The 26330-nt window shown below is 50.1% G+C and overlaps 2 protein-coding genes across 2 annotated transcripts; both read left to right on the forward strand.

The window, feature by feature from the left end:
* The first annotated feature begins 4886 nt into the window (after nt 1–4886).
* UBL5 (ubiquitin like 5) lies at nt 4887–6478 on the forward strand. Its single transcript, XM_065932521.1, has 5 exons — nt 4887–5026; nt 5329–5446; nt 5604–5687; nt 5849–5886; nt 6330–6478. The coding sequence occupies exons 2-5, from the start codon at nt 5391–5393 to the stop codon at nt 6371–6373; spliced, it is 222 nt and encodes a 73-aa protein (XP_065788593.1). The 5' UTR covers nt 4887–5026; nt 5329–5390; the 3' UTR covers nt 6374–6478.
* Nucleotides 6479–13871: 7393 nt separating this feature from the next.
* PIN1 (peptidylprolyl cis/trans isomerase, NIMA-interacting 1) lies at nt 13872–26109 on the forward strand. Its single transcript, XM_065917735.1, has 4 exons — nt 13872–13996; nt 16317–16529; nt 24530–24640; nt 25489–26109. Exons 1-4 carry the CDS (start codon nt 13939–13941, stop codon nt 25596–25598), a joined length of 492 nt encoding a protein of 163 aa, XP_065773807.1. The 5' UTR covers nt 13872–13938; the 3' UTR covers nt 25599–26109.
* Nucleotides 26110–26330: the final 221 nt, after the last annotated feature.

Consider the following 26330-nt stretch of genomic DNA (forward strand, 5'->3'; position numbering starts at 1 on the left):
TTAAGGGTGGGAACAAGACTCGGGGGCGTGGCCGGAGAGGAGGGCCAAACTCAAAAGACGCGGCTCGGGCGACGTTGAGGCCTGGGGCGGGGTTAAGGGCGGGAACGAGACTGGGGGCGTGGCTGGAGATTAGGACCGAGCCCCTAATGCCTGAGTGGGCGATGCCGAGCCCTAAACGGCGGGATTGAGTGCGGGACCAAAAGCGGAGCTCTAGGCAGAGAGGGAAGTCCCTTTTTTTTTAACTTAATAATGCTTTTTTGTGCATGAGAATTCATTTGTAGAAGTGAAATAGCTTGTTAAAAGACACTGAATTTTTTACTTTTACTGATGGCGCCAAATTGTTCTCCACAGAGCCTGAATTGACACTTCCTCCACATATATAACACTCATTTTTAAAGCTGCCAAGTCATAAGGGTAGTGAAATTTATTCAAACACTCCTGTATTGATGAGTATTCAGGTTGCTTCCAGGTAAGCTAAACAATACTGGAGTTAAACATTCTCTTATATACATATGTTAGTTCAGTTCAGTTCAGTGGCTCAGTCGTGTCTGATTCTTTGCGACCCCCATGGACTGCAGCCCGCCAGGCTTCCCTGTTCATCACCAACTCCCGGACTTTGCGCAAACTCATGTCCATCGAGTTGATGATGCCATCTAACCATCCCATCCTCTGTCGTCCCCTTCTCCTCCTGCCTTCAATCTTTCCTAGCATCAGGGTCTTTTCCAATGAGTCAGTTCTTTGCATCAGGTGGCCAAAGTGTATATATATATATATATATATATACATATATAACATATACTAAGATCCCACAAGGTGTACAGCATGGCAAGACAAACAAAATCCCCAACAAACAAAAAACCGTGTATTGCCATTATAGGCTCTTGAAAGTGTGATTTGGCAAAAGCTATTCAAAATTAAACTTCACATGTCCTTTGACACATCAATCCAATTCCTGGTTTGATTTATCAAATAGAAATAAATTGTATTTATAATAGAAACATAGAAAATATATATTACACATATATATATATATAATGACTTTTGCTAGATCACACTCCCAAGAGCCTATAATGATAATACATGGTTTTTGTTTGTTTGTTGGGGGCTTTGTTGTTTTGCCATGCTGTGCAGCTTGTGGGATCTCAGTTCCCTAAGCAGGGACTGAAGCCAGACCACTGCAGCGAAAGTGCTGAGTCCTAACCACTGGACCACCAGGGAATTCCCTGGCAAAATATGTTTTTAATACACACACACAGAGAAAAAATTGTGTGTGAAATGCAAAACTGGGACTTCCCTGGTTGTCTAATGGTTGATGTGGTGGTCCACTGGACTCTGGTAGTCCAGGGGTTTCTGGTTTCCTCATCTTAACAGGTGACTACCACAGTGTTTTACTTTTTATGTATTTATTTATGGATAAGTGAAAGCAATATAGGTTTTTTAAGCTTTATTCAGATATAGTTGATAGATAGTTGCAGAAATTTAACACCTACATCTAAGAGTTTGCTTTTTTAAATTTTCTTTTGGCCAGCTGTACAGTGCATGTGGGATCCTAATTCCCCCACCAGGGATCCTGCTAATGTCATGTTGCTTGCTAGGGCCTCAAGCCCAGATTTTTCTGATGCCAGAGTGTGGGCCTCTATCTCAGTGCTCCCTGGCTGTGATTCTCTCTAGAAAGCCCATGGCATCATGAAGGGGCATTGCCTCTGTCAGTTACACAGGTTTCCTAGGAACCATCTCCTCCCCATCAAGCAAACAGGAGTGGAAGGATGGGCACCCCCACATAGAAGCTCTTTCCTCAAAAAAAAAAAAAAAAAAAGAAGCTCTCTCCTCTGGGTCAGAAATTTAGGTAATAAAGGGCAGAGGGGCCCTGCCCAGCTTGAGCCTTCAGTTGTGACTCAGAACTCTCCTTCCTAGGAAGCGCCTAGCTCCTCCCAGTAGCAGATGACAGCAGATCCTTTTGAGGCCCAGATGGGAGCGTGGGGCTGTCCTGACCCCCCGTGGGCAGGTACTGAGTCTCTTCATGAGACGTTCTGAATGACATTTATCAGGAAATAGAGAGAAGCCTCTAATGTGAGTCTGGAGAAGGAAATGGCAACCCATTCCAGTTATTCTTCCCTGGAAAATCCAATGGACGGAGGAGCCTGGTAGGCTGCAGTCCATGGGGTCACTAAGAGTTGGACTCGACTGAGTGACTTCACTTTCACTTTTCACTTTAATGCATTGGAGGAGGAAATGGCAACCCACTCCAGTGTTCTTGCCTGGAGAATTCCAGGGATGGGGGAGTCTGGTGGGCTGCCATCTATGGGGTCGCACAGAGTCGAACACAACTGAAGCAACTTAGCAGAAGCAGCAGCAGCTCTAATGTGAATTGTCCTGTCTCCTGAGGCCTTTCCCCCTCCTACCCAGCTCTGGAGGAGAGAGTCCTTGCAGCAGTGGCAGCCTAGTCCTGGGACTTCCCATGGCCTATTCCCTCCACTTCCTCAGGATGCCTTAGCCCAGTTGGGACTGGCAGGCCTCCAGTAGATCCCCAAGTTCCCAACAATCCCAGGCTTTATTTCCCTCCCCTTGCAGCAGCACTCTTCACCCCTTTTCAATCTCCCCCAGCCAATTAGCTCAGCAACACAATCTTGTGTTTTAGTTATCTTTTTTATAATTAAACAATTTTTTCTTTTTAATTTGTGGGGTTTCTTTTGAGGAGAGGGAGTTCTTTCTTTCTTTTTTTTTTTTTTCTGTGTTGCATGGCTTTCAGGATCTTAGTTCTGCAGCCAAGGACAGAACCCAGGCCTTAGGCAGTGAGAGAGTAGAATCCTAACCACTGGACCACCAGGGAATTGCCTAGCTACCTTTGAATCAAACATAAAAAATGAGTGAGAACTTTCTTTTTTTTTTTAATAACACTTACTTCCCTGGTGGTCCAATAGTTAAGACTTCATACTTCCACTGCATCGGGCATGGGTTCAATCCCTGGTCAGGATGCTAAGATCAAATATGCTGTGTGGTATGGCAAAAAAAAAAACAAAATTTCTTCTGGGACTTCCCTGGAGGTCTAGTGGTTAAGAATCTGCCTTGCAATGCAGGGGACCAGGGTTCAATCCCTGGTCGGGGAACAAAGATCTCACATATGGCAATTAGGACCCCATGCAGCCAAAGCAATCAATAAATATCTTTTAAAAATTTATTTTCCCCCTCATTACAAGGGTAACATATGTTCATTGTCGATAACTGGGAAAACACCAAAAGCACCAAAAAGAGGAATATGGACTCAGCGATTCTGCTGTCTAGTGGTCAACACCATCAACACCTGATGTGACCTAGTTTTTCTATGTGAATGCAAAGCTGTGCTCTTTCTAAACTTCCCCAGGCACATCAGTCCCTTCAAGCTTACCCCTTACCTTCCATCTCCCTTCTTGCCCCACCTATTCTTCTGGATAAGGAAAAGAAGAATCAGAGGGGAAGTATTGGGATCATGTGTGTGCATGTGTGCATGCTAAGTCACTTCAGTCGTGTCTGACTCTTTGCAACTCCATGGACTGTAGCCCAGCAGGTTCCTCTGTCCATGGGGTTCTCCAAGCAAGAATACTGGAGTGGGTTGCTATTTCCTTCTCCAGGGGATCTTCCCAACCCAGGCAGGTGTATTCTTTACCACTAATGCCATCTGGGAAGCCCGTTGAGACCATGCAGCTTAATATTAAGGAATGAGACTGAGGTTTTGATTCATCATCTGGATCTGTGTCTGCAATCTGAATAAACTTTCCATAAGATTCCCTGCCCTCTGAAGCTCACTCAGTGGAATTCTGCAGAGGCTGGAGAAATAACAGATTTCTGCCCTGAGGCAGAAAAAAAGGAAAAGTCCTGAGGCAGGAAGGCCCCTGAGGCTAGTGTTTGAGGTGGCACTTCTTGAGCCAGTTCCTTAAGTCAGGGCAGCCCCGACAAGTTCGCAGAGCATCCATCCTTTCGCCAGGAAGGTATCTCACGTCTTCTGCCTAATCTCACATCCTATTTTGAGAAGGTGGATTGGGTGAATCAGAGGTTGCTGGCCCCTTTTCAGAGTGAATCCTTTTAGGCTCGTCAAACTAGGAGAATCCTGTCTGCTGAGAAGAAACAGTCCAATAGTGAGTTCTACAGGCAGGTTGTACTTAGGAAGGGGTGTTCCCTGTCCCACCAGCCCTGGGGAACCAAATCAGTCCAGGGGCTGCTCTGGGGCTGAAAAGCAAGCTTGGGATTTGATACACAGTGCCCTCTGCAGGGCAGGAGCGACCTTCCTTGAAGACACAGACCTGGGAGCTGTTGCACGTGTGCTGTTTTCCAGCTTCCTCATCAGTGCTGCATTCTAAGTGCTGAACTCCATTCTGGAGTGCTGGAAAGTGCTGGTACCCAGGCCAGAATCAGAAGACTCCTTACTTACTGATTGTGGTCAGCACCTCAGATGTCCCTGGGGGCAGGCGAGATAACCAGAGGGGAGGGATGAGCAAAACGCTTCCGGGGTCCAGCCCTGAATGAAGGCGGCGGGGGAGGGGGGGGGGGGTCGGATAATACAACTGCAGGACTTGATCCAGGCTCCCCGTAGCCCTGAAGTTGCTGTTAGAGGCTTCGTTGGTCTCCGGAACAGAAGGTCAACCCTGTTCCCCAGGGATGTGCCTGGGCGTCCCCACCAGATGCTACACTAGACGGTGTCTCGGCACAACGAAGGGCCTTCAACCAAGGCTCTCCAAAAGGTTGGGCGCCGGTCCAAGACCTCTGACACTCCACTCCTCTCCCTAGCCTGGACCCTCACTTGGCCCAACGCTTCGTTCACAGGCGTCCCTCTGCTCAGGCTTGGGACTCCAAAACCGCTCCTGGGAATTGCAAGCCCATGTCGTACCCTGGGATGAGCACTCCGCTGTGTGTTGACAGTCACTGGGGGGCGGAGCTTCCGGCTGCGCACTTCCGCTTCCTGTTTTAGCGTAGATTCTTAGCGGCGACTCTGGCCTGGTCTCAGCAGCAGTGCGAGGAGGTTGTGGCGTCTGCTTCTTCCAGGCTATTTGAGGTGAGGGGGCCAGGTAGAGGAGTCCGGAGTTGGGGAAAGGGGATGGGACCCGGCCTTCGAGAATCCGCCGGCCTGCAAGAGGCTCGGCTCTGTCTTCAGGCTACCTGAAGTGGGTCGGGGCCTGGGCGGGTTACTGGAGGGGAGGAGCACGGCTGCCCGGCGTCGGCGGTAACCCTGGGGTCCGAAGTCCTGGGACACGGAACTTGGGGCCTGGGGAGACTCCGATCTGGGGGAGTGATGGGGACGGGGAGTGATGGGGACGTGAACGTTAAGTCTCAATAACCGGGTGTCTTGGGGCCTAGGGGATCCCTGAAGTCCCGATTCAGTTGCCTCCCGGTCCCCGCCTTGTGCTGCTCCAGCCAGGATGATCGAGGTTGTTTGCAACGACCGTCTGGGGAAGAAGGTGCGCGTTAAGTGCAAGTATCCACTGGCGACCAAGAGGCTGTGGCTTCCGAGGGATGCTTGGCATGAGGCAGGCAACTCAGTCTTTGTTTTAGGGTGATTGTAGTTAAACCCGGGGGTTGGGGCGGGGATGGGAGAGTCCCCTTTCCATTTTCCTTAACTCCTCTGCGTCCAGTACGGATGACACCATCGGGGACCTTAAGAAGCTGATCGCAGCCCAAACTGGCACCCGTTGGAACAAGATCGTACTGAAGAAGTGGTGAGTACATGGGTAGAGCTAGGGGTTGAATAGGAGCCGGCCAGAAGGGTTTGGTTGGGGGAGGGCCGCAGCCAGCCATTTGTTTAGGCAGAACTTTTTCAGCTGGTCTCCGGGGTGAAGAGTCTCCTTAGACATTTTTCTAAAAAGTTTTTATCCCACAGGTACACGATTTTTAAGGACCACGTGTCTCTGGGGGACTGTATCCTTTTTTGACTTCTTGAGGAAGGATCTACATACCCAGACTGGGTTCTCTATGTTCAATACTCGGGTCTGTATGAGATTATGCACTATACACATAAGCTATTTAACTCATAATGTGGCACATAGTAAGTATTTAGAGAGTGGGAACCATCTAATTATTTTGTTGGGGGAGGAGGGTGGTTGGTGAAATATTTTGACTTCACTGCTAAGACTTTGACACTTTCTGGTCAAAATATTTATTACTAAGCCCCACCTGAGTGGAGACAGGAGATCAGGGTGGAGCAAGATTCCAGGATGTCTGTTGTGCAGAAGGAACACGAACTTTGTAAAAAGTTTGGATTCTTTCCAAATCAAAATGATCCAGTCCCAAATGTGGCAGTTGTGAGAGATGGGGATGGGGATGGAGCCCACCGTAAGGATTCCTTAACACCTTCACTTCAGATGAAATTCACGATGGGATGAACCTGGAGCTTTATTACCAGTAGAGCAGAATTCCTTCTTCCTGCCCTTCCCCCGCTTCCACCCTCACTCCCCACACTAATATGGATGCTTGTTTTTGGAAACTCATGTTAATAAAAACTTAGAGGCTGCTTCGTTGTTGTCTTTGAGTGAGAGTTCTCTCTTGAGGGGAGGATTGGTATCTGGTTGTCACTGTATTCTCAGTACCCACCCAGCTGCTTAGTAAGACTTCAAGATTGGATCAAGGAGGGAGCCAGTAGACTGGGAGCCTGAGTGGAAGACCTGAGCTCTAGGGCTAGCCATATGTCTCTGGGCCTCCTAGGTGGCTCAGACAGTAAAGAATCTGCCTGCAATGCGGGAGACCTGGGTTTGATCCCTGAGTGGGGACGATCCCCTAGAGAAGAGAATGGCAATCCACTCCTGTATTCTTGCCTGGAGAATTCCATGAACAGAGGAGCCGGGCAGGCTACAGTCCATGGGGTCACAAAGAGTTGGACACAACTGAGGGACTAACACTTTCCTGAAGGTCAAGAGATGATGGGATTATTGTCATCAATAGACCAAGGATCCTCTGGGCAGGGACCTTAGCAGAAATAATAGCAGTTAGGAATACAGGTTTAGATTCAGACAGACTATGGGTGGAACCCCAGCCCTACCAGGAACTGTGGCCCTGGGGAGTTACTTAATCTCCCTTAACCTTCATTTCCTTATCTAATCGAACTGATTGTGTTTACTTCACTTCATTGTGAAGTAGAGATGAGATAAGCATGATTAAGCAGCCACAGTTCTTGGCACCTGTGAAATGCCAGTGGACAGAGTAAAACAGTGTGACCTAGGCTATTCAGCCCTTCCTGATCCTCTGTTTCTTCCTCTAAAAAGGGGCACCATGATGACACCCACATCTCCATGAGATAATGAGATAATGCAGTTAAAACAGCAGGATGCCCAGTGCTATATCCATCTCTGGCCTTCTTCCTTCAGGTATGAGTAGACAGGATATCAAACACTCCATTTCTGTTCCCTTGGCTACAGCTCCTGAGGTCAGCCTTGAACTTGTCCTTACCCAGAGCCACATTCTGGAGCTGCTTTGAGAGTTTCACCTAGAACCTTGCTCCAACTCTTCTCCCCTCTCTGTGTATTGACCTGGTAGGTCCTTCCTCAGGACATAACCGTGTTCAAGTCTAGTCCAGTGCTCCTCCCTTTCCCCCAAGCCTTATGCTTTCTTTTTGCCATCAAGCTTCTTGGGACTCAGTCTTACGGACTGCCTGGGATGCTGGCCTATAGTCCACTAAATCTGGTCTCTCCTTGGTCTCTGCTGGCCTCCTTTATACCTGTCCCCTTGGCTTCCCTACTGTCCCTAGGATTCCCCTTCCTCCTGACATATCAGAAATGTCTGTCTGCTGGTACCCCTGCTCTTTTAGCTCAGTCTCCTCCTTATCTGTCTGCTTAGAAAAGAAACCCCCTCCCCCCCAATTCTTTTTTAAATTTCATGACAGCCTTGACATGCTGGAGTCCTTGTTTTCAAATCAGCATAGAAAAGTACAAGCTAAAAGTAAGACCCCACTCCTGGCCCCATTCTCTCTCCTGAGGTGAAGGCTTTTTCAGTGTATTTCTGTAAACTTCCATTTAAAAAATTGTTTTAATTAATATTTATTTTTAGTTATTTACTTGGCAGCACATGGGATCTTTAGTTTGTGTCATGCAAACCCTTAGTTGTGGCATGTGGGATCTGGTTCCCTGACCAGGGGTTGAACCAGGTCCCCCTGCATTGGGAGCATGGAGTCTTAGCCACTGGACCTCCAGGAAGTCCGCAATTTAATTTTTTAAAAAATTACTATGCTAATATCTGCTTGTAAAAAAAAAAATCCATATGTTTGGAAAAAAATTAAGTTTCTTACTTTTACAACACCCCTACTGACAGTGGCAATAATTAACATTTGAGTGAATCCAGAAATTTTCTGAAATACAATTGGAAAAATTATACATTCTGTAATATTTGTATACCATTCAGTAGTTTTTTCTTTTTTTATGCTTTTCATCTTTCTATATTAATGATTTTTTTGGTCTCATTCTTTTTAATTGGTATTTTTATTGATTTTTTTTTTTTTTTTGCTTTTTTTTACGTAAAAGGGCAGTATGGATGAGGGATTTTTGTGGTGATGTAATTGCCACACCTGGAATTATGGTGGTGGATGCAGGACTCCAAATTTGTCAACCAGGATATAGAAAGATCAAATGCAGCCAGTCAAACAGATCCATATATATATGTGAATTACAAGACCCCACTGAAGGAGGTGGGGGAGAAAGGAGCTGATCTAAATAATTTTGGAAAATGTATTTTGATTTGATACTATAATGCTAAAGACAGAAAGAATTACACACAAACACTGTACTGTAGTTGGTAAATATGTTCCTCACAGCAGAATGATTCTGCAATTTCAAGTCCAGTCTTACTAATATACATCTGTACACACACAGAGTTGAATACATATATTGCAGATAATTATACATATAAATATAAATATACATATATTGCAGGTAATTAAGCCAGGTGTCTTGCTGCTGAAGAAAGAAGTTACTGTGAAAGAGGGTGAATAGAACCCCATGGGACTGATTAGAGTTGGAGGCATCAGTATGAACTCATGGTTTTCATTTAAAATGTTTACAGACACACATAGAAATACAGATGTGTGCATATGTACATACATTTCCTTGTTTATCCATTTAGAGGGACCAGAAGCAGTGATTCCCCAGTATCAATAGTTCCAGGTCTTGGTTTCTTTATATATATAATTTTACTTTTCATTTATTTTTGGCTGTGCTGGGTCTTCATTGCTGCTCAGGCTTTTTTCTAGTTGTGGTGAGGGGGGCTACTTTCCATTGCAGTGCATGGGTTTCTCATTGCAGTGGTTTCTTTTGTTGCAGAGCACAGGCTCTAGGACACAGGCTTCAGTAGTTGCAGCTGCCGGGCTCTAGACACAGGCTCAGTAGTTGAGGTGCACAGGCTTAGTTGCTCCACGGCATGTGGGATCTTACTGGGCCATGGATCAAGCCTATGTCTTCTGCATTGGCAGGTGGATTCTTTACCACTGGACCCTCAAGGAAGCCCCAGATCTTGGTTTCTAAACAATATTCTCTCTAAACAATATTCTCTTGGTTTCTGGGAGAAGTGATTGATTCCTGAGCTAGAGCAGGGAAAATTCAAGCTCAGGGTGGAGCATCATGAGGTAGAAGTACTCAAAAACGATGGAAGCATGTTGAAAGAGTGCAGAGGCCAACCTGTGAAAAAGCTCTCAGTGGCCAAACGTAGAACAACTTGAGCAACAAAAGAATAATATTGGACTATAACCCAAAGAATAAAATAAATATCTTCAAGCCCATGCTCATAGAAATAAATAGCTGAAAGTGTAAATGAGTGGGGAAGAAGGGATAACCCTTGATTACAAAAGGATTTCAATTAATTGTAGAAGGAAAGAGGAAAATAAGAACTCACCAATGCTTTAAAAAAAAAATCACCAATCCTTACATCACCATAGTAATTATTGCTGTAGGCAAGATGCACTAAGAGATGTTAAAATTTGGGGGTGAAAGTTTAAGTAGAAGGATATTTGCACAGACTCAAAAGTATCTTCCAAAAGTATTTACTTATTACAAAAGGGAAAATAGTTCAGATACTGTCTTAATCAAGTGATCAAAAATACCACCAGGTGTGGGAGGTGACCTCTAAGATGGCCCCTAATGAGCTGGGACCACACTCATACTGTTGTGTAATCCCCTCCTCGTAGGCCAGACCTAACTTCTAACATTATGGCAAAAGTGATGGGATATTGTTTCTGAGATTAGTTGTGAAATGTAATTTCCGTCTTGCCCTCTTGTTCATATGAAAGCCAGCTAGATACCATGTTGTGAGCTGCCCTGTTGACCCCCAGCCAATAGCCAGTGAGGAACTGTGGTCTTCAATTCCATACTGTTAGCAACTAAATCCTGCCAGCAACTAAATGAGGGTGCTTGGAAGCAGATCCTGCCTAGTCAAGCTTTGGGATAAGACCATTGCCGCTCCTGCTGATACCAGCTAAACTGCACTCCATTCCTGACCCACAGAAATTGAGATGGCAAATGTTAATCCACTAGATTGTAGGCTAACATGTTAGACAGCAATAGAACTCTAGTACAACCAGTAATACATTGCAACGTCATTAATCGCCCGGTACAATGCACTGAGAACGGCATATCATCTTTGTGGTGTCCTTCCCAATGATGTATGGGCTGGTGGTGCTTAGTCGCTCAGTCATGTCCAACTCTTTGTGACCCCATGGACTGTAGCCCACCAAGCTCCTCTGTTCATGGGGATTCTCCAGGCAAGAATACTGGAGTGAGTTGCCATGCCCTCCTCCAGGGGATCTTCCCAACCCAGGGATCGAACCCAGGTCTCCTGCGTTGCAGGTGGATTCTTTACAATTTCAGCTACCAGGGAAGTCCAAACCTCAATAAATCATGAGAAAAGATCAGACAGACATCATCATGTCCAAACATCAGAATGAAAGCCATATAAAAAAAAAGAATGAAAGCCATTGTACCCTTCAAAAGTATCGAGATCATGAAAGACAAGAAAAGGCCTAGAAATGGTCACATCGTGGAGGAGGATATTACTAGGGAAACAGGAAATTCTTTTAAAATCTAATTTAGTTAATTGTATTGGACCAATATTGATTTCTTAGTTTTCATCATTATTCTGTGGCAGAATTTCTCGGTTTTGACACTGTTAACATTTGGGGGGATAACTCTCTGTTGTGGAGGCTGTACATTACAGGATGTTCAGTAACATCCTCAGCCTCCACCCACTAAATGCAAGTAGCCCCTCTCTCCTTTTGTGACAACGAAAAATGTCTTAAACTTGCCACATGTCCCCTGGGGAACAATATCACCCCTGGTTGACAGCCTTTATTCTATTACGAAAGATGCTAATGTAAGGGATGGCTGGGGGAAGGACTTTGAGAACTATACTACTTTTGCAGTCCAGCCCTAAATCTAAAATTATCTTTAAAAAAAATTATTATTATTATGCTAATACATGCTTGTTTAAAAAGTCAGAATGTTATACCTTAAGTTCCTCATTTCTTCCTTCACCTGCATCACCAGTATTAGTCATTAACATTTGGATAAATTCAGAAATTTTCAGTGATACACAACTATTTTTATACAGTTTGAGTTAACTATAACGCTCTAATAATATACAAAGTTAATACTCTAATAATATACAAAATAAATAAAATACAAACTCTAATAATAAAGATCTTTTTGGTTTTATTATGCTTTCTTTTTTTAAATGTATATTTATTTGACTGCACTGGGTCTTTGTTGGGGTATGTAGGATCTAGTTCTCTGACCAGGGATTGAACCTAGGCTGCCTACTTTGGGAGTACAAAGTCATAGCCACTGGACCACCAAGGAAGTCCCTTATTATGCTTTTATACATACTATAATTGCTATGCTGTACTATGTTTTGCTTTTTTTTTTTCACCCAGCAATACCTACCCTTGCTATGGACCAGACAGTGTTTTTGAGTGCTTTCTATAGATGAACTTATTTAATCTTTACATCAAGGATATTCATGAGACATGTTTTTTTCTTACCCTCATTTTGCAGATAGAGAAGCAGAAGTACAGAGGTTAAGTAATTTGTTAAGGTCACAGCAAGTGGTAGAGCCAGGCTTTGAACTCAAAGCAATCTGGCTCCTGAGTGCTCTTAACCTTCAGCTGCATTCTGCCTCTGTAATTTGTCCTAGACATGTTTTCTCGTGTTTCATGTCACTGCGCCTCATTCTTTTTAACAGTTACATAAGGTTCTATGCTCTGTTGTTCAGTTGTTAAGTCGTGTCCGACTCTTTGCAATCCCATGGACTGCAGCACACCAGGCTTCCCTGTCCTTCACCATGTCCTGGAGTTTGCTCAAACTCATATCCATGGAGTCAGTGATGCCATCCCACCATCTCATCCTCTGTCACCTTCTTCTCCTTCTGCCCTCAATCTTTCCCACCATCAGGGTCTTTCCCAGTGAGTTGGCTCTTCACATCAGGTGGTCAAAGTGATGGCACCAGGTGGAACTTCAGCTTCAGCATCAGTCCTTCCAGTGAATATTCAGGATTGATTTCCTTTAGGATGGACTGGTTGGATCTCCTTGCAGTCCAAGGGATTCTCGAGTCTTCTCCAGAACCACAATTCAAAAACATCAGTTCTTTGACACTCAGCCTTCTTTATTGTCCAACTCTCAATATCCATACATGACTACTGGAAAAACTGTAGTTTTGACTATGCAGACCTTTGTCAGCATAGTGATGTGTCTGCTTTTTAATACCCTGTCTAGGTTTGTCATAGCTTTCCTTTCAAGGAGCAAGTGTCTTTTAATTTCATCACTGCAGTCACCATCCGCAGTGATTTTGGAGCCCAAGAAAATAAAATCTATCACTGTTTCCACTTTCCCCTTATCTATTTGCCATGAGGTTATGGGGCCAGATGCTATGATCTTAGTTAATGTTGCACTTTAAGCTAGCTTTTTCACTCTCCTCCTTCCATAGATGAACTGTAGTTGAACTCTTCCCTGTTGGTGTCCCAATTCCCACGTCAATCTACAGCCCTAGGTCTCCAACCAACTCTTCAATGTCCCTTGAGTGCCACAGCCTTCATTTTAAATTGACTTATTCAACTGATATTTCAATAAAAAAATAAATTTAAAAAGTAAATTGATTCAAACTGAGCTCATTATCCTCCCACCCGCGCTTCCACCCACAAATTTCCACCCACAAAGCCACCCTGTCATCTGAATGGCAAAGCCAACACCCACGAGTCACCTGGGACAGAGGCAGAAGCCAAAGTGGGAAGGAATTAGTGAAGTAAAGTAGATTTCAAAGGAAGTGGAAGGTGTTTGGGTTAGTAAAATAGGGAAAGAGTCTTGTACAAAAAATTAAAAGGAGGTGGGCTAGCTTTGGACATCTGGGGGAAACAGGTGGGACGAGGGAGAACGGAGGAGCCAAATATAGGCTTCTGGATTCTTAGCTGTTCATCACCAAGGTAACGGCGCTGCTATGGCAACAACAAAGTCAGCACCGCCTTTTTCAAGAACCTCCTTCGCTGCTGTTACCTCCACACTTGCAAGACACTTCCGCTTGGGAGGCTGCAGCCCGCGGGCTATGGTTTAGGAAGGCGGGAATTGCTGCAATAGTAACCAATCGGATGGGCTCTGTGGCGAAGGACGCAAAGGAGGGGTCGGGACTTTTGGAAGTTCAGCAGAGGGCGTTGATAAGGCGTGTTCGCGTCCCTTTCCCACCATTTAGCGGCCGAAGAAAGGAAGAAGGCGGGACCTGCGTGAGGCCGACCGGGGGCGAGGCCCAGATTAAAGGTGGGAGGCTCCGCCCACCCCTGTTTCTACTCAATAGGAAGCCAGAGAGTCAGTCCGGACAGTTAAGGTGCCCAATGAGTGCTGTCGCCAGGACCCCGTGCGGGGCGGGCTCAGCCAATCGACAGCAGCGGTGGGCGGACGCGGGCGGCAGAGGCGGTGCGGCGGAGGCGGAGCGGGCTCTGCGGCAGGAGGGAAGATGGCGGACGAGGAGAAGCTGCCGCCCGGCTGGGAGAAGCGCATGAGCCGCAGCTCAGGTGCCGCGGGGGTCGGGGCTGGGACGGGGCCGCGAGGGCCCGCAGAAGCAGGGCTCGAGCTTGCCCCTCGAGCGCGGCGCCGCCGCTCGATTCCCGTGGGGTCCTGGCTCCTCCGCGTCTTCCTCGGGTAACGGCCCCGGCCCACCCCGTGGGGGCTGCGAGCCTGAGGAGAGGGTAATTCCGAGGAAACTGAGGCAAGGGGCGTGGCCGGGGAGTTCCAGGGTGCTCCCGGGGTGGCAGGGGGATGGTGATCCCGCGGCACTCCCTCAGGCAATGGCCCTGGCTCTGCCGGTCTGACTGACATTTTCGTTCGGGCTAATGCACGAGAAGTCCTGAGGGAACGTCTATGCAACCCCTGGTCCCAGGGGGGACCCCTTGGGGAGGACACCTCAACATCATACTCAGGGCGGGGCCTTAGGGTGTTGTTCGGCCTCGGATCCACAGCCTCCTTCTGCTAATACGCTTGCTGCCATCCACACCATGTTCTGAGTTTGCGATATCCGGCCGGTGGTATTCTACCTGAGAACTGCCCTTGTGCTCCGGAACGCGATTTAGGGCTTTTCCCCAATAATAATGTCAAGAATAGGGAACGTTTTTCTCAGGACCAAGCATAGTTCCAAGCATTTTGGGTGTGTGCTTTCTCTAATTGGCCATAATTTGGGGAGAGAGGTAATAGTTACCCCCGTTTTGCAGGTCAGGAAACTCGAGACCAGAAAACGCAAGGAACCCGCCCAAGGTCATTGATTTCAGGAGGTGGGGGCTGGGTTCGGACCCAGTCATTCTGACTCCAGAGCCCCCTCCCCTTCTTGCTGCAAACTACCAAGATGCAGGTTCCAATATTTCACACTTCTTTCTCCACAGAGCCTAGCAATCATAGTAGCAGTAATAATTTGATTTTTTGAACATCAGGAGCACTTTGCACACAGCACCATCCACTCTGCACATTAACCCCTCAGAGGTGTGATGTCCTTATTCTCTCACCCCCACTTTTCAGATGAGAAAACTGAGGTTCAGGGAGATGGAACCCATTGCCAAGGTTTTTGAGGCAGTCAGTGGCTCAGCTCTCACCAGCCCCCACCCCACCCTGCAGCCTTGACCTGTGAATGTGACCTACAATGTAAAGCTGATGCTCTGCCCGATTTGGGGCTCCCATTCCAGCCATTTCTGCCCAGTTCAATCTTGACAGTGTTCCCTGAGGGTGGCATCCAGCCCTTCATGGTGTTCGGCACAAGTCCTCCGTGTAACCAGGGCAAACTCTGCTCCAGAAGTGACACCCTGTCTCTATTGGGTCCTATTTCAAGCTTCTTGTTGGCAGCCCTCACTCCATGCTCTTTAGTCTCTGGATAACATCTGACCCCAGTAATGCTGGACCCCAGTTCGGTAGGGGAAAAGGACAAAGCTTTTGTGTCTGACACACATGGGTATAGTTTATGCAGCAGAAAAAACAAAGCAGAAAATTGCTTTGTTTTGAAGGTACTAGTAGCTGTTGCACTCTTATTGACCAGACGCCTCACAGTGACATGTGCATGCTCAAGTCATGTCCTACTCTTTGTGACCCCATGTGCTATAGCCCACCAGGCTCCTCTGTCCATGGGATTTCCCAGGCAAGAATACTGGAGTGAGTTGCCATTTCCTCTTCCAGAGTATCTTCCAACCCAGGGATCGAACCCAAGATTCTTTTGCTTCCTGCATTGGCAGGCAGATTCTTTACCTCTGTGCTACCTGGGAAGCCCATGTTTTGACCAGAGATGTATTAGTATGTCTTTTGTTACCCAAATGTTACTGGAGTGTCTCAGCATTCACTTATATAACAAATCACCAGCCACAGGTGTTAGTTTCTGCAAAAATCCCCCAGTCGATAATGTGTTAATACATATCAAGTGCTATCCTGAACTCATTACAGATGTGAACTCATACAGTCCTTCCAAAAACCATTCAGGCAAGTACTGTTGTTATTTCCATTTTACAGGTGAGAAAACTGAGGCCCGGAGAAGGGAGCTCATACAGGGAGTGAGTGGCAGATTTGAACAGGGAGTCTGGCTTGCTGAGTGCACGCTTCAAACCTCTCTTCCTCACCTTGGGTTATTTTCCCCCCTTGAAGTTATTAATGACCAAAGTTATTATGTGGTCTTACTTGCTTGTTTATTGTCTGTCTGCCTCCCACCTAGAGGGTTAGCTCCTTAAGTCCTGGTGACACTGGTGGACAGCAGTGGGCTGACTGAATGAAGGCATCTTGTTGGCCAGTTCCTTATCATGGCTTGACGGTGGTATCCTCTGAGCAGGTCCCAGCTGAATTCTGTCTCCCCCCCACCCCTTCTAGGCCGGGTGTACTACTTCAATCACATCACTAATGCCAGCCAGTGGGAGCGGCCAAGTGGCAACAGCAGTGGCAGTGGCAAAAATGGACAAGGGGAGCCCACCAGGGTCCGCTGCTCACACCTGCTGGTCAAACACAGCCAGTCACGGCGGCCCTCATCCTGGCGGCAGGAGAAGATCACCCGAACCAAGGAGGAGGCCCTGGAGCTGATCAATGGTGAGCAGGGGTTGGAGACCAGGCTTGGGGGGAAAAGGATGGTCCTCCCCAAGGGCAGTGCAAGCTTTGCAGAAATCACATGAGATCCTCCACCCCAGCCAGCTTAGCTGTCAGCTGTGGCCTTAGCCGACCTATAAGTGCCTGTTGGTGGCATGAGCCTGGCTCCCACGGCTGTCTCTCATTTTCCTCCCCAGCTGGTGTTTGAGAGGGGGGCAGGGTTGGTGGAGAGGACACAGCCTTAGGGCTGGCAGACCTGGGTTCACATGGTCACTATGCCCTTAGGAGCTCCTTGACCTTGAGAGATTCATGTCACTTCGTTGAGACTCGGTTTTCACCTCTGTAAAATGGACATCATCATCTCCTTGCCTTCATGGGCCATTATGAAAGCTCAGTGAGATGAAATGGTGTAATGGGTGGCCCATGGTTGTCACTGTGTGTGTCGTCATTCAGTGGGAGAGTAGTGTCATCAAGCAGGGTCCTGGGGCACGTATGTGGATGGGTCAGGAGGGAGGTTGGAAAGGTAGCAGTGTTAGAACTAGCTGACAGTCATTGAATTACTTCGGCTCTGAGCAGCCTGTTCCTCACTCAGTTCTGTGTTTCCTCCACAGTCTAGGGCAGCAGTTGGTAGGCAGACTTTTTCTTAAAAGACCAGATGGTAAATAGTTTAGGTTTTGTGGGCCATACAGTCTCTGTCAGCTCTGCTTGGTAACTCCGTAGCAGCTGCAGGTGATGTGTAAACAAATGGGCATGGCCATGTGTCAATAAAACTTTATTTACAGAAACAGCAGGATTTGACCCCTGGCTGTAGTTCTCAGCATCGTGGTCTAGAGCTATGTAGTGTGGCCGCTTCTATCTGCATGTGGTTATTTTCATGTAAATTAATTCAATTTAAGTCATATTGAAGATTGGTTCCTCAGTCACACCAGCCACACTGTTCAGTAGTCCCACTTGGTTATAGGCTGCCATTTCGGACAACAGAGCTGCAGAATATTTCCATCCTTGCAGGAAGTTCTCTTGGCCAGTGCTGGTCTGGATCACAAGTGTGGTTTCATCATCCACTCAGCCTCTCTCACCAGAGATCCAGACACCTCCCAGGCCCTCCGACCCCACAGAACCAGTGTCTCACCCCTGCCCAAACAGCCTGAGTGCCCATCTAGTTCTGCCAGGTCATGGCTGTGTGACCTCGAGCAAGCTACTTAACATCTCAGCCGCAGTCTTTTCATTTATAAAGTTAGTGTTAAGATAGAACGCACCACATAGGGTGAAGAAAAAAAATTGTTAGTCGCTCAGTCTTGTTTCTTTGTGACCCCATGGTCTGTAGCCCACTAGGCTCCTCTGTCCATGGATTTCTCCAGGCAGTAATACTGGTTGGGTTGCCATTTCCTTCTCCAGGGGATCTTCCTGACCCAGGGATTGAACCTGGGTCTCGTGCACTGCAGGCAGATTCTTTTATCTTCTAGCCACCAGGGAAGCCCTAGTGCAGTAAAGCACGAATAACAGCTCTTGGCATCTAGTAAATGTTCTGTGATTGCTGGTGGCCATTATGATGGTGGTTATTAGCACAGGCCTGGCATGGTTAGTCCATATTGGCTGTTGTTTTGTGCCACATAACTGTCCTGTAGGATATTACTGACACACACCTACACCCACACCTGTTCATACAGTCCCCAGCATGATAAATGGCACCTGTTAGCCACCCACCTTTCAGTCTTGTAGAGTGGAGACAAGTTTTTGCACAGAATCTTGAAGGCAGATTTAAAGAGCTTACTTCCGGGGACTTCCTTGATAGTCCAGTGGTTAAGAATTCACCTTCCAGTGCAGGAGATGCGAGTTCCAACCCTGCTCAGGGAACTTAGGTCCTATATGCCTTGGGGCAACTCAGTCTGTGTGCCACAACTAGAGAAACCTGCATGCTTCAATCCAGCCCAGCCAAAAAAAAAAAATAGAAAAGAAAAATAGCTTGTCTCCCAAACTCCCTGGGGCAAGGGCTGTGTCTGTCTCTTTGCCCACTGCATACCGGACACAAAGCATGGCCCACAGTAGCGCCCACAGCCGGAACTCCTGAACCCAGAGGAAGCAAGAAGGATTCCTGGCAGAGGAAGCAGCAGAAATGAAGGCCTGGGGCTGGGCTGCAGGCAGGACTCAGGGGGAGACTCTGCAGGGGACTGAAGAGAGATGAAACCCGTCAGGGCAGGTCCCAGCCAGGTGGAGGAGGGCCCAGGCTGAGGCCAAAAGTTTGGGTCCTTTTCCAGAGGCTGCAGGAAACACATGGCCGTGTGACCCTGGGAGAAGGGCCCTACAGTCCTGGCTTTTCAGAAAGAGCTGTATGGCTGGAGGGTGACAGGCAAGGAAAGCCGGAAAGTCCAGCCCCAGACTGGGTGGGCCAGCAGTGAGCAGTAAGTGATGTGTGGGGTCTGGCTGCCACTCAGGGGAAGAGGACATGGCGGGAAGCTCAGAAGAAACCACGAGATGACCTCTTGGATCCTTTTAGCTCAAGTGGTCCCAGTTCTGAGGCTTCTGAACCACACAAGAGTGCACAGAAGGTGACGGGCACTTGGAGAGTGAGTGGCAGGAGATGTCATCACTGGCCGAGGGGACTTGGGAAGAGGCGCAGTCTGGGGAGAGTCTCACTAGGTCTGAAGGTCGGAGGAAGAGACCTTGGCGAGGCAACCATGAGAGGATCTGGACTGAGCAGAGCAGCAGGCCAGAGACCGAAGCCTGGGGGACAGTCCCAGCCAGAGATGGCAGGTAGACATGGGGACATCTGAGCATCGCTTGGAAGAAAAGCTGTTGGGCTGTAGGGAGTGGTGCCGCCTGTCCCATCTCCGAGGGCCAAGGACATGTCTAGTGGGGCTGACACTGCAGTGGGAGCCTGGGAGTACTAAGGTCAGCTTGGGTCTGGGGAAGGGGTATCTGTGGGTGTGCCCAGTAAGCAGCTGGGCCCTGGGGCCTCACCTTAAATCAGTGTACACTCGGAAGTGTTAGCAGGGGTCAAACATGCCTCCCTGTGCCACCGGGCCTGGTGGAGGCCATGGGAGGAATTGCAGCTAGAAACTTGAACTTGGAATGGGTAGGAGGCAGGTGGAGTCGATTCTAGCGAGCTTGAGTAGGCACAATTAGGAGGACTGGGTGATAGATTAGAGGGGCGGGGAGCAGGTAAGGTCAGAAGTAGTGTGACCCACCTTGGACTGGCCCACAGATGGATCTCGGTGCCAGCAGTGTGAAAGTTGCTCCGTCATGCCCAACTCTTTGTGACCCCATAGACTGTAGTCCATGGAATTCTCCAGGCCAGAATACTGGAGTGGGTAGCCATTCCCTTCTCGAGAGGATCTTCCCAACCCAGGGATTAAACCCAGGTCTCCTGCATTGCAGGCGGATTCCTTACCAGCTGAGCAACCAGGGAAACCCAAGAATACTAGAATGGGTAGCCTATCCCTTCTCCAGTGGATCTTCCCAACCCAGGAATCGAACCGGGGTCTCCTGCATTGCAGGCGGATTCTTTACCAGCTGAGCCACCAGGGAAGCCAACTGTGTAGCTTCAAGCAAGTGTCTTCATTCTCAGAGCTTCAGTTGGCCTCATCTGTAGAATGGGCACAGGGTGGCCTGAAGATCCAGGGGCCAGCTGACCACTGAACGCTTAGCAGAGCAGTGGGCTCAGTGTCAGCCACTTGGTGTCTGCATGGTAGAGCCTTGACCCCAGTCTTGTAGGTGTGTGTAGTGGGGACCAGGGTCAGGACAAGGCCCTTGCCTACCGCAGCCTCTCCTACTTGCTCATGGTCCATGGGTGGAGCTCTGGGCCAGGACATGGGAGGCCTGGTGGGCTCAGTATACAGACCCTCCACTGACATTGGCATGTGGTCTTACTCAGTGTCCTGAGATGGGCCCCCTCGGGGGTCATTATGAGGGTGCAGTAAGATGGCGCAGACTGTGGTACACTTGGTCACCAGACACCCATGTGCCAGGTCAGCAAGCTTTGGGCATCGGGGCCTGGTTTCCTCTTTTATGAAGAAGGATGTTTCTCCCCCCTCCCCTCTTCTCATCATGAGTTTGTTCCAGGTGATGACGAGATCAGCCTTTTGGTGGCACAGTCTGCCGCTGGCAGCCGGGGTCCCTCTGTACCCATTTAGAACCTGTGCTCCTGAGTTGCCTTGAAAACCAGTGTGTTCACATTTTCTGCCGAGGCTTCTTTCTCTGGGCCAGCTCCTCTGCAGCTCTTGGGCTGCGGCCAAAGGCTTCTCAGGGATCTGGGGACTGGTTACCTGTCCTTGCCAGTGTCCTTGTGTAAGGAAGCCAGGCCACAGAGAAGCCCTCCCTGCCTGGTGCCCATTCTTCCATCCCCACGTCCCAAGGTCGCAGAGAGGCCCCAGTGTGAGTCCCATCCCCGTACCCCGTGCCCAGGGTCTGGAGGGTTAATAAGTGCCTTCCACCCAGTGTCCCCACTCACGGTGGGTGGCTCCTTTCCAGGCTCCTGGTTTCAGGCTGGGGTCTCTGGTCTCTAGACATCCCCTCCTGGAATTTGAGTTTGTTTTTTTTAATATTTAATATTTACTTGGCTGTGCCTGGTCTTAGTTGCAGCATGCAGACTCTTAGTTGGGGAATGTGGGATCTGCTTCTGCAACCAGGGGTCAAATCTGCCCCCTGCATGGGTAGCACAGCATCCCTAGACCACCAGGGTGGTCCCTGGAATTGGGTCTTGAGGAAGACAGACCTAATTCCATCACCTTTTCCCCATCCACACCCCTTCCCTAGTTTGTTTCTAAACCTCTTTAGAGTCAGAGACCACTCCCCTTGTTCACTCACTGTCCCTGGAATTATGGTGTAACTCTGGCTGCTACAACAGAATACCACAGGCTGGGTAGCTTAGCCACAGACATTTATTTCTCACAGTTCAAGAGACTGGAAGTCTAAGATCAGAGTGTTGATTGATTTGGTTTCTTCTGAGGCTTCTCTCCTTGGCTTGCAGATTGCCACCTTCTGTGTGCTCACACGTCTTACCTCAGTGCATGTGATGGAGAAAGAGCTTTGGGGGAGCCTTTTTTTTAATAGATATTTTTATATTTTGTTGCACTGGGTCTCAGTAGTTACAGCAGGCAGGCATGTGGGATCTAGTTCCCTGACCAGGGTTTGAGCCCAGGCCCCCTGCACTGGGAGTGTGGAATCTTAGCCACTGGACCACCACGGAAGTCCCTAGCCTTTCACCTTGACTTGTGGCCAGACTCCCAAAGGTCAACTTTAGAAAGGAGAGCTCAGAAAGGAAGTCTCGTTTCTTTTTAAAAAGTCATTTCAGGGACTTACCCTGTGGTTCAGTGGTTAAGACTCCATGCTTCCAATGCAGGGGATGCGGGTTTGATCCCTGGTCAGGGAACTAAGATCCCACATGCCGTGGGGCGTGGCCAAAAAGTAAGAAAAAAAAATCAGGGCCCCGTCCAAGCAGAATATTTTCTTTTGTTTTGAAAACAAAATGTGTTTATGTATTTGGCTGCATCAGTCATAGTTAAGGCACGCAGGCTCTTCGTTGGGTCATACAGGATCTGTCACTGCAGCATGAAGACTCTAGTGGCGACTTGTGGGCTTGGTTGCATGTGGATATTATTTCCCCAACTAAGGACTGAACACATGTCCCTCCTTTGCAAAGCGGATTCTTAATCACTGGACCACCAGGGAAGTCCTGAAGCAGAATATATTCTGAGAGCTGCTGATCACAGGAAGATGTGGGTGCTGTGAACGATGGGGAGAAAAGCTTGGCTTTTATTCAGTTCTTAGGCTGCCGTTGCTTGCATGCACACACACTATGTGTGTGCGTCCCTTGCCAGGCCACCTAGTTTCGATGATCCCTGCATCTGTGCCTCCAGCCCCAGTGGCTGGAGGATGCTGCAAGGGGTGCTTGAACCAGGCTCAGGATCGGGCCCGACTCCCCAAATGCTGGGCCTGTGCAGCGGTGCTCCTGCAAAGTACCTGGAGGCGGGCAGGTACTCTGGGGGGTGCTGCACTCAGGATTCCCTGGCTGGGTTTACTGGAGTCCAGCCAGGAAACGGGGGCGGGGGGCGGGGGGAACACACATATCTCAGTGTTGCTTGGGAGAGACAGAAGACATAACCAGAATCCAGGGAGAGGAAGAGATGGAGGAGGGGAATCCTTGTGCCATCCAGTTCAGATCGGAGTCACCCGTGGGTGCGTCAGGCACAGGGGGTCCACCTGGCAGCTGCGGGGGGCATTGGGAGCCCACCTGGGTTTTCATGGCAGAAGGCATTGCCCTTCTGTCTTCTGCCGAGGAAGGCACTTCCCTGGCGGTTCAGTGCGTAGGACTCCGGGCTTTCACTGCTGAGGGCCTGGCTTTGATCCCTAGTCAGGGAACTAAGATCCCACAAGCTGCAGGGTGCAACCTCCCCCCTACTGCCCCCCAGAAAAAGCCGCCACAGCGTGCAGGCCACAGGGGGCGGGGCTGTGTCACAGCAGAGAGCCTGTCCGACCAGGCAGCGCAGTGCGGTGACAGCCAGCGCAGACCACAAGGTGCAGACGAGGAGGGCCGGGGCACGCAGGTCAGAAAGAAGCAGGGGCAGTCCGAGTGGCGGGGCCCACAGCAGGGAGAACAGAGTGCTGACAGCAGGTGCCGTTTGCCGAGGGGTCTCTCGGTGCCTGGCACTGTGCCTCGTGTCCCTGTGACTGGCTGGCAAGTGCCCGATGGTCGAGGCTCAGAGGCACAGGGACACAGGGCAGGCAGGGGTCACGGGCACAGCTGTGGAAGCAGCCACGCAGATCAGATACCAGGACACGAGTTACTGCCATGACCTGTAGTGAGATGGCAGAGTGGGGTGACAGGTGTGCTGTCATGTCGTCCCGGATGGACACATGGATGACAATGACAGGTTAGACCAGAGCTGGAGATCCGTGGGCCAAAGTGAAGTTCCCACCAGCTCAGCGACAGGCAGATGGTCTGGCTGGGGGTGTGGGTCTCTGAGCACCAAGTGGATTAATCAGCAGCGTCTGTGTGGCGGTCAGAAAGGTACCAGGCGTGTTACAGCCTCGTTTAGGTCAGACGCTGGGAGCCCTTTCCCTCAGTCCTCTTCCTTCCGTCCCATCAGTCCAGTTTCCCTGTCCCCCCAGGGAGAGTCGGTATCTAGTTTGGGCTGCACAGAGGGTGAATCTGGGGCGCTGCCAACACACCCCATCTAGGCGGCTGGGAGAAGACCCATGTCAGCTGCCCCGGGGTGCAGTCTGATGCCTGTCCCTTGCCGAATCCCAGCCAGGCCACCTCCAGGGTTCTTCATGACACCCCAGTAAGTGGCCCTGGCCTTTCTCACACTTTGTACAGCCCTCGGGCTGAGGGTTCAGCCATTTCCTGTGGCAGAGCTGGGCTAGTGCTGTGACCTCCTGCCTTTGTCCTAGAAGCCTCTAGAAAATTTTCCTACCACTGCCCTGGGGCGTCCCAGTGTCCCTTTTTATTTTTATTTTCTTGGCTGCGCTGCTGTGGGATCTTAATTCCCAGCCAGGGATCAAACCTGTGCCCCTTACGTTGGAAGCCCCAAGTCTTAACCCCTGGAAGTTTTAACTACCAGGGGAGTCCCCAGTGTCCCTATTTAATGTCTGTCCTGTCTTCTGCTCTCCTCCCCAACAGAGCCTGGAGGTAGATTTTCTCTCAGTGTGTGTGGGGGTAGGAAGAGGCCATGCCATGTTCATTATTTGTTCCTGTGTGTGTGTGTGTGTGTGTGTGTGTGTGTGTGTGTGTGTGTGTATGGGGGGGGGCGGGGAAAGTGACAGAGAAAGGGGTGTGGGACTGGGGTATGAGACCAGCTGCTCTTGAGGTCACCACAGGGTCACAGGGTGCATGCACGTCGTGGGTGGTGTGTATGGCTCTGGCTCTGATTGTGCATGCACACTCATGCACACACGATCGGCAGGGGTTGCAAGCTCCTTTCTGAGTGAAGTTCTGCCCTGCCCGGAACCTTCCGCCCACCCACCCCACCCTGATGAGGAGGCCTCCCTTTGTGTCCCTCTTGCAGGCTATATCCAGAAGATTAAGTCTGGAGAGGAGGACTTTGAATCCCTGGCCTCACAGTTCAGCGACTGCAGCTCCGCCAAGGCCAGGGGAGACCTGGGTGCCTTCAGCAGAGGTGCGCAAGGAACGGGCACCCCTGACCCACTGGCGCCTGCATCCCAGGGATGGCCCAGTTGCACTGTGCCCTGGGGCCCAGCAGGTGGCAGCAGGGTCCCTTCCTCAGGCTGCAGTCCCTTCCTCAGGCTGCAGTCTTCTCCCGGGTGGCGGTCTCTGGGGTGGGGTGTCCGCCTGTGTCTCTCTGCTTAGTTGTCCCCATCACGGGCCCACCGAGGTGGGTGCTCCCTGCCATTTCCCTCTCCTCCTGTTGAGGTGCAAAGCTGGGGCCCCTAAGAGTCCCAGAGCACATCTCCCAGAATCCTCTGCCCGCCCTCCTGGGGGGAGAAACCAGGAGTGAGGGGAGGAGGGGGTGAGATCGGCAGCCCCGCCCAGTTCAGGCCTCTCCACCTGGGGAGAAAGGAGCAGAGGGAACCAGGCTGCTGCCGCCTCCCCCCTCCATCTTTGGGCTCTCTAGAGCATCAAGGAAGGGCCCAGAATAGGCTGAGGGGTGTCGGGGAGCCAGCAAGGGGCTGTAGGCGGCCCCAGGAGGCAGGCGGGACAGACAGTGTGGCAGGACCCAGGAACCCGGCCTGGGGAGACCAAGTTCATCATTAAAACTCATCTCTCCGTGCACAGTGGAGACAGCCACTCTGCCCTCATTCGTCATGCTGTCCTCAGGCTTCCCGGGGCCTCCCTAATAGCCTTGCCGCCCCCAGCTGCGCCCAGCTCAGGCGCCGTGACAGGACCATAAAGTGTGTGACGGATGAGTCAGAATGAGGGCGCTGGGGGCGCAGTGGGAGCCCCGTCTGCCCGGTCCCGCCTGCAGGTCTGGACCCCACACGCCATCTCTCCTGCTTCCCCCCCCAGGTCAGATGCAGAAGCCATTTGAAGATGCCTCCTTCGCGCTGCGGACAGGGGAGATGAGCGGGCCTGTGTTCACGGATTCGGGCATCCACATCATCCTTCGCACGGAGTGAGGGGTGTCGGTGGCCCAGGCCCGGCCCCCCGGGGGGAGATGGGTGGGACGGGGTGGCTGGGCCCGCAGACTCTGCTCCCCGCTGCCGGCCGACCAGTGGGGACCCCTCCCTTCTCCTGTCACACAGTATTTATTGTTCCCAGATGGCCGAGAGGAGGCCCTTCACCACCGGGTGCTCCCTGTCCGCTCCCGTTGGGGCTGTCCCTGCTAGACCCCCCTCCCCTTTAGGAATCGACTTCAGAAGGGCACAGGGTGGAGAGACTCCCTGGGCTCCCAGACCCAGGGTTGGGGGTGACCTGTCCCAAAGAGAAGGCCTAGTTAGCTGCCCCCATGCCACCCCAGGTCCAGGATGGGGGCAGGTGGGCCTTGAGTTGTTGTTGATTAGGCCATGTTTCTCTGTTCAGTTGTAAAAAGCATACGCTCCGCGTGGGGCCCAGGCTGCTGGCTGCTATGGGGCCTCTCTAAGCAGCCATGCAGCACCTTCCCCACCCTTGATTAAACCTGGAACCACTGCTCTGCTGTCTGGCATTTCATTTCCCACCCTCGGGGCAGCGATCATCTCCCGCCACCCCTGGCGTCCAGGTGTCCAGGCCATGTTGCCTCCTGGGGAAGCCGCTCCTTTCCTGGGCCAGGGGTGCTTCATAGCAGCAGCAAACTCTCAGGGAAGTGGAACAACAGCAGTCCTCAAACTTGGATGTTGAGGAATGTACCAGAATGCAAGGGGCCTGACTGC

Source organism: Muntiacus reevesi, chromosome 1 (assembly GCF_963930625.1).
Source record: "Muntiacus reevesi chromosome 1, mMunRee1.1, whole genome shotgun sequence".
In the NCBI taxonomy this organism is placed as follows: domain Eukaryota; kingdom Metazoa; phylum Chordata; class Mammalia; order Artiodactyla; family Cervidae; genus Muntiacus; species Muntiacus reevesi.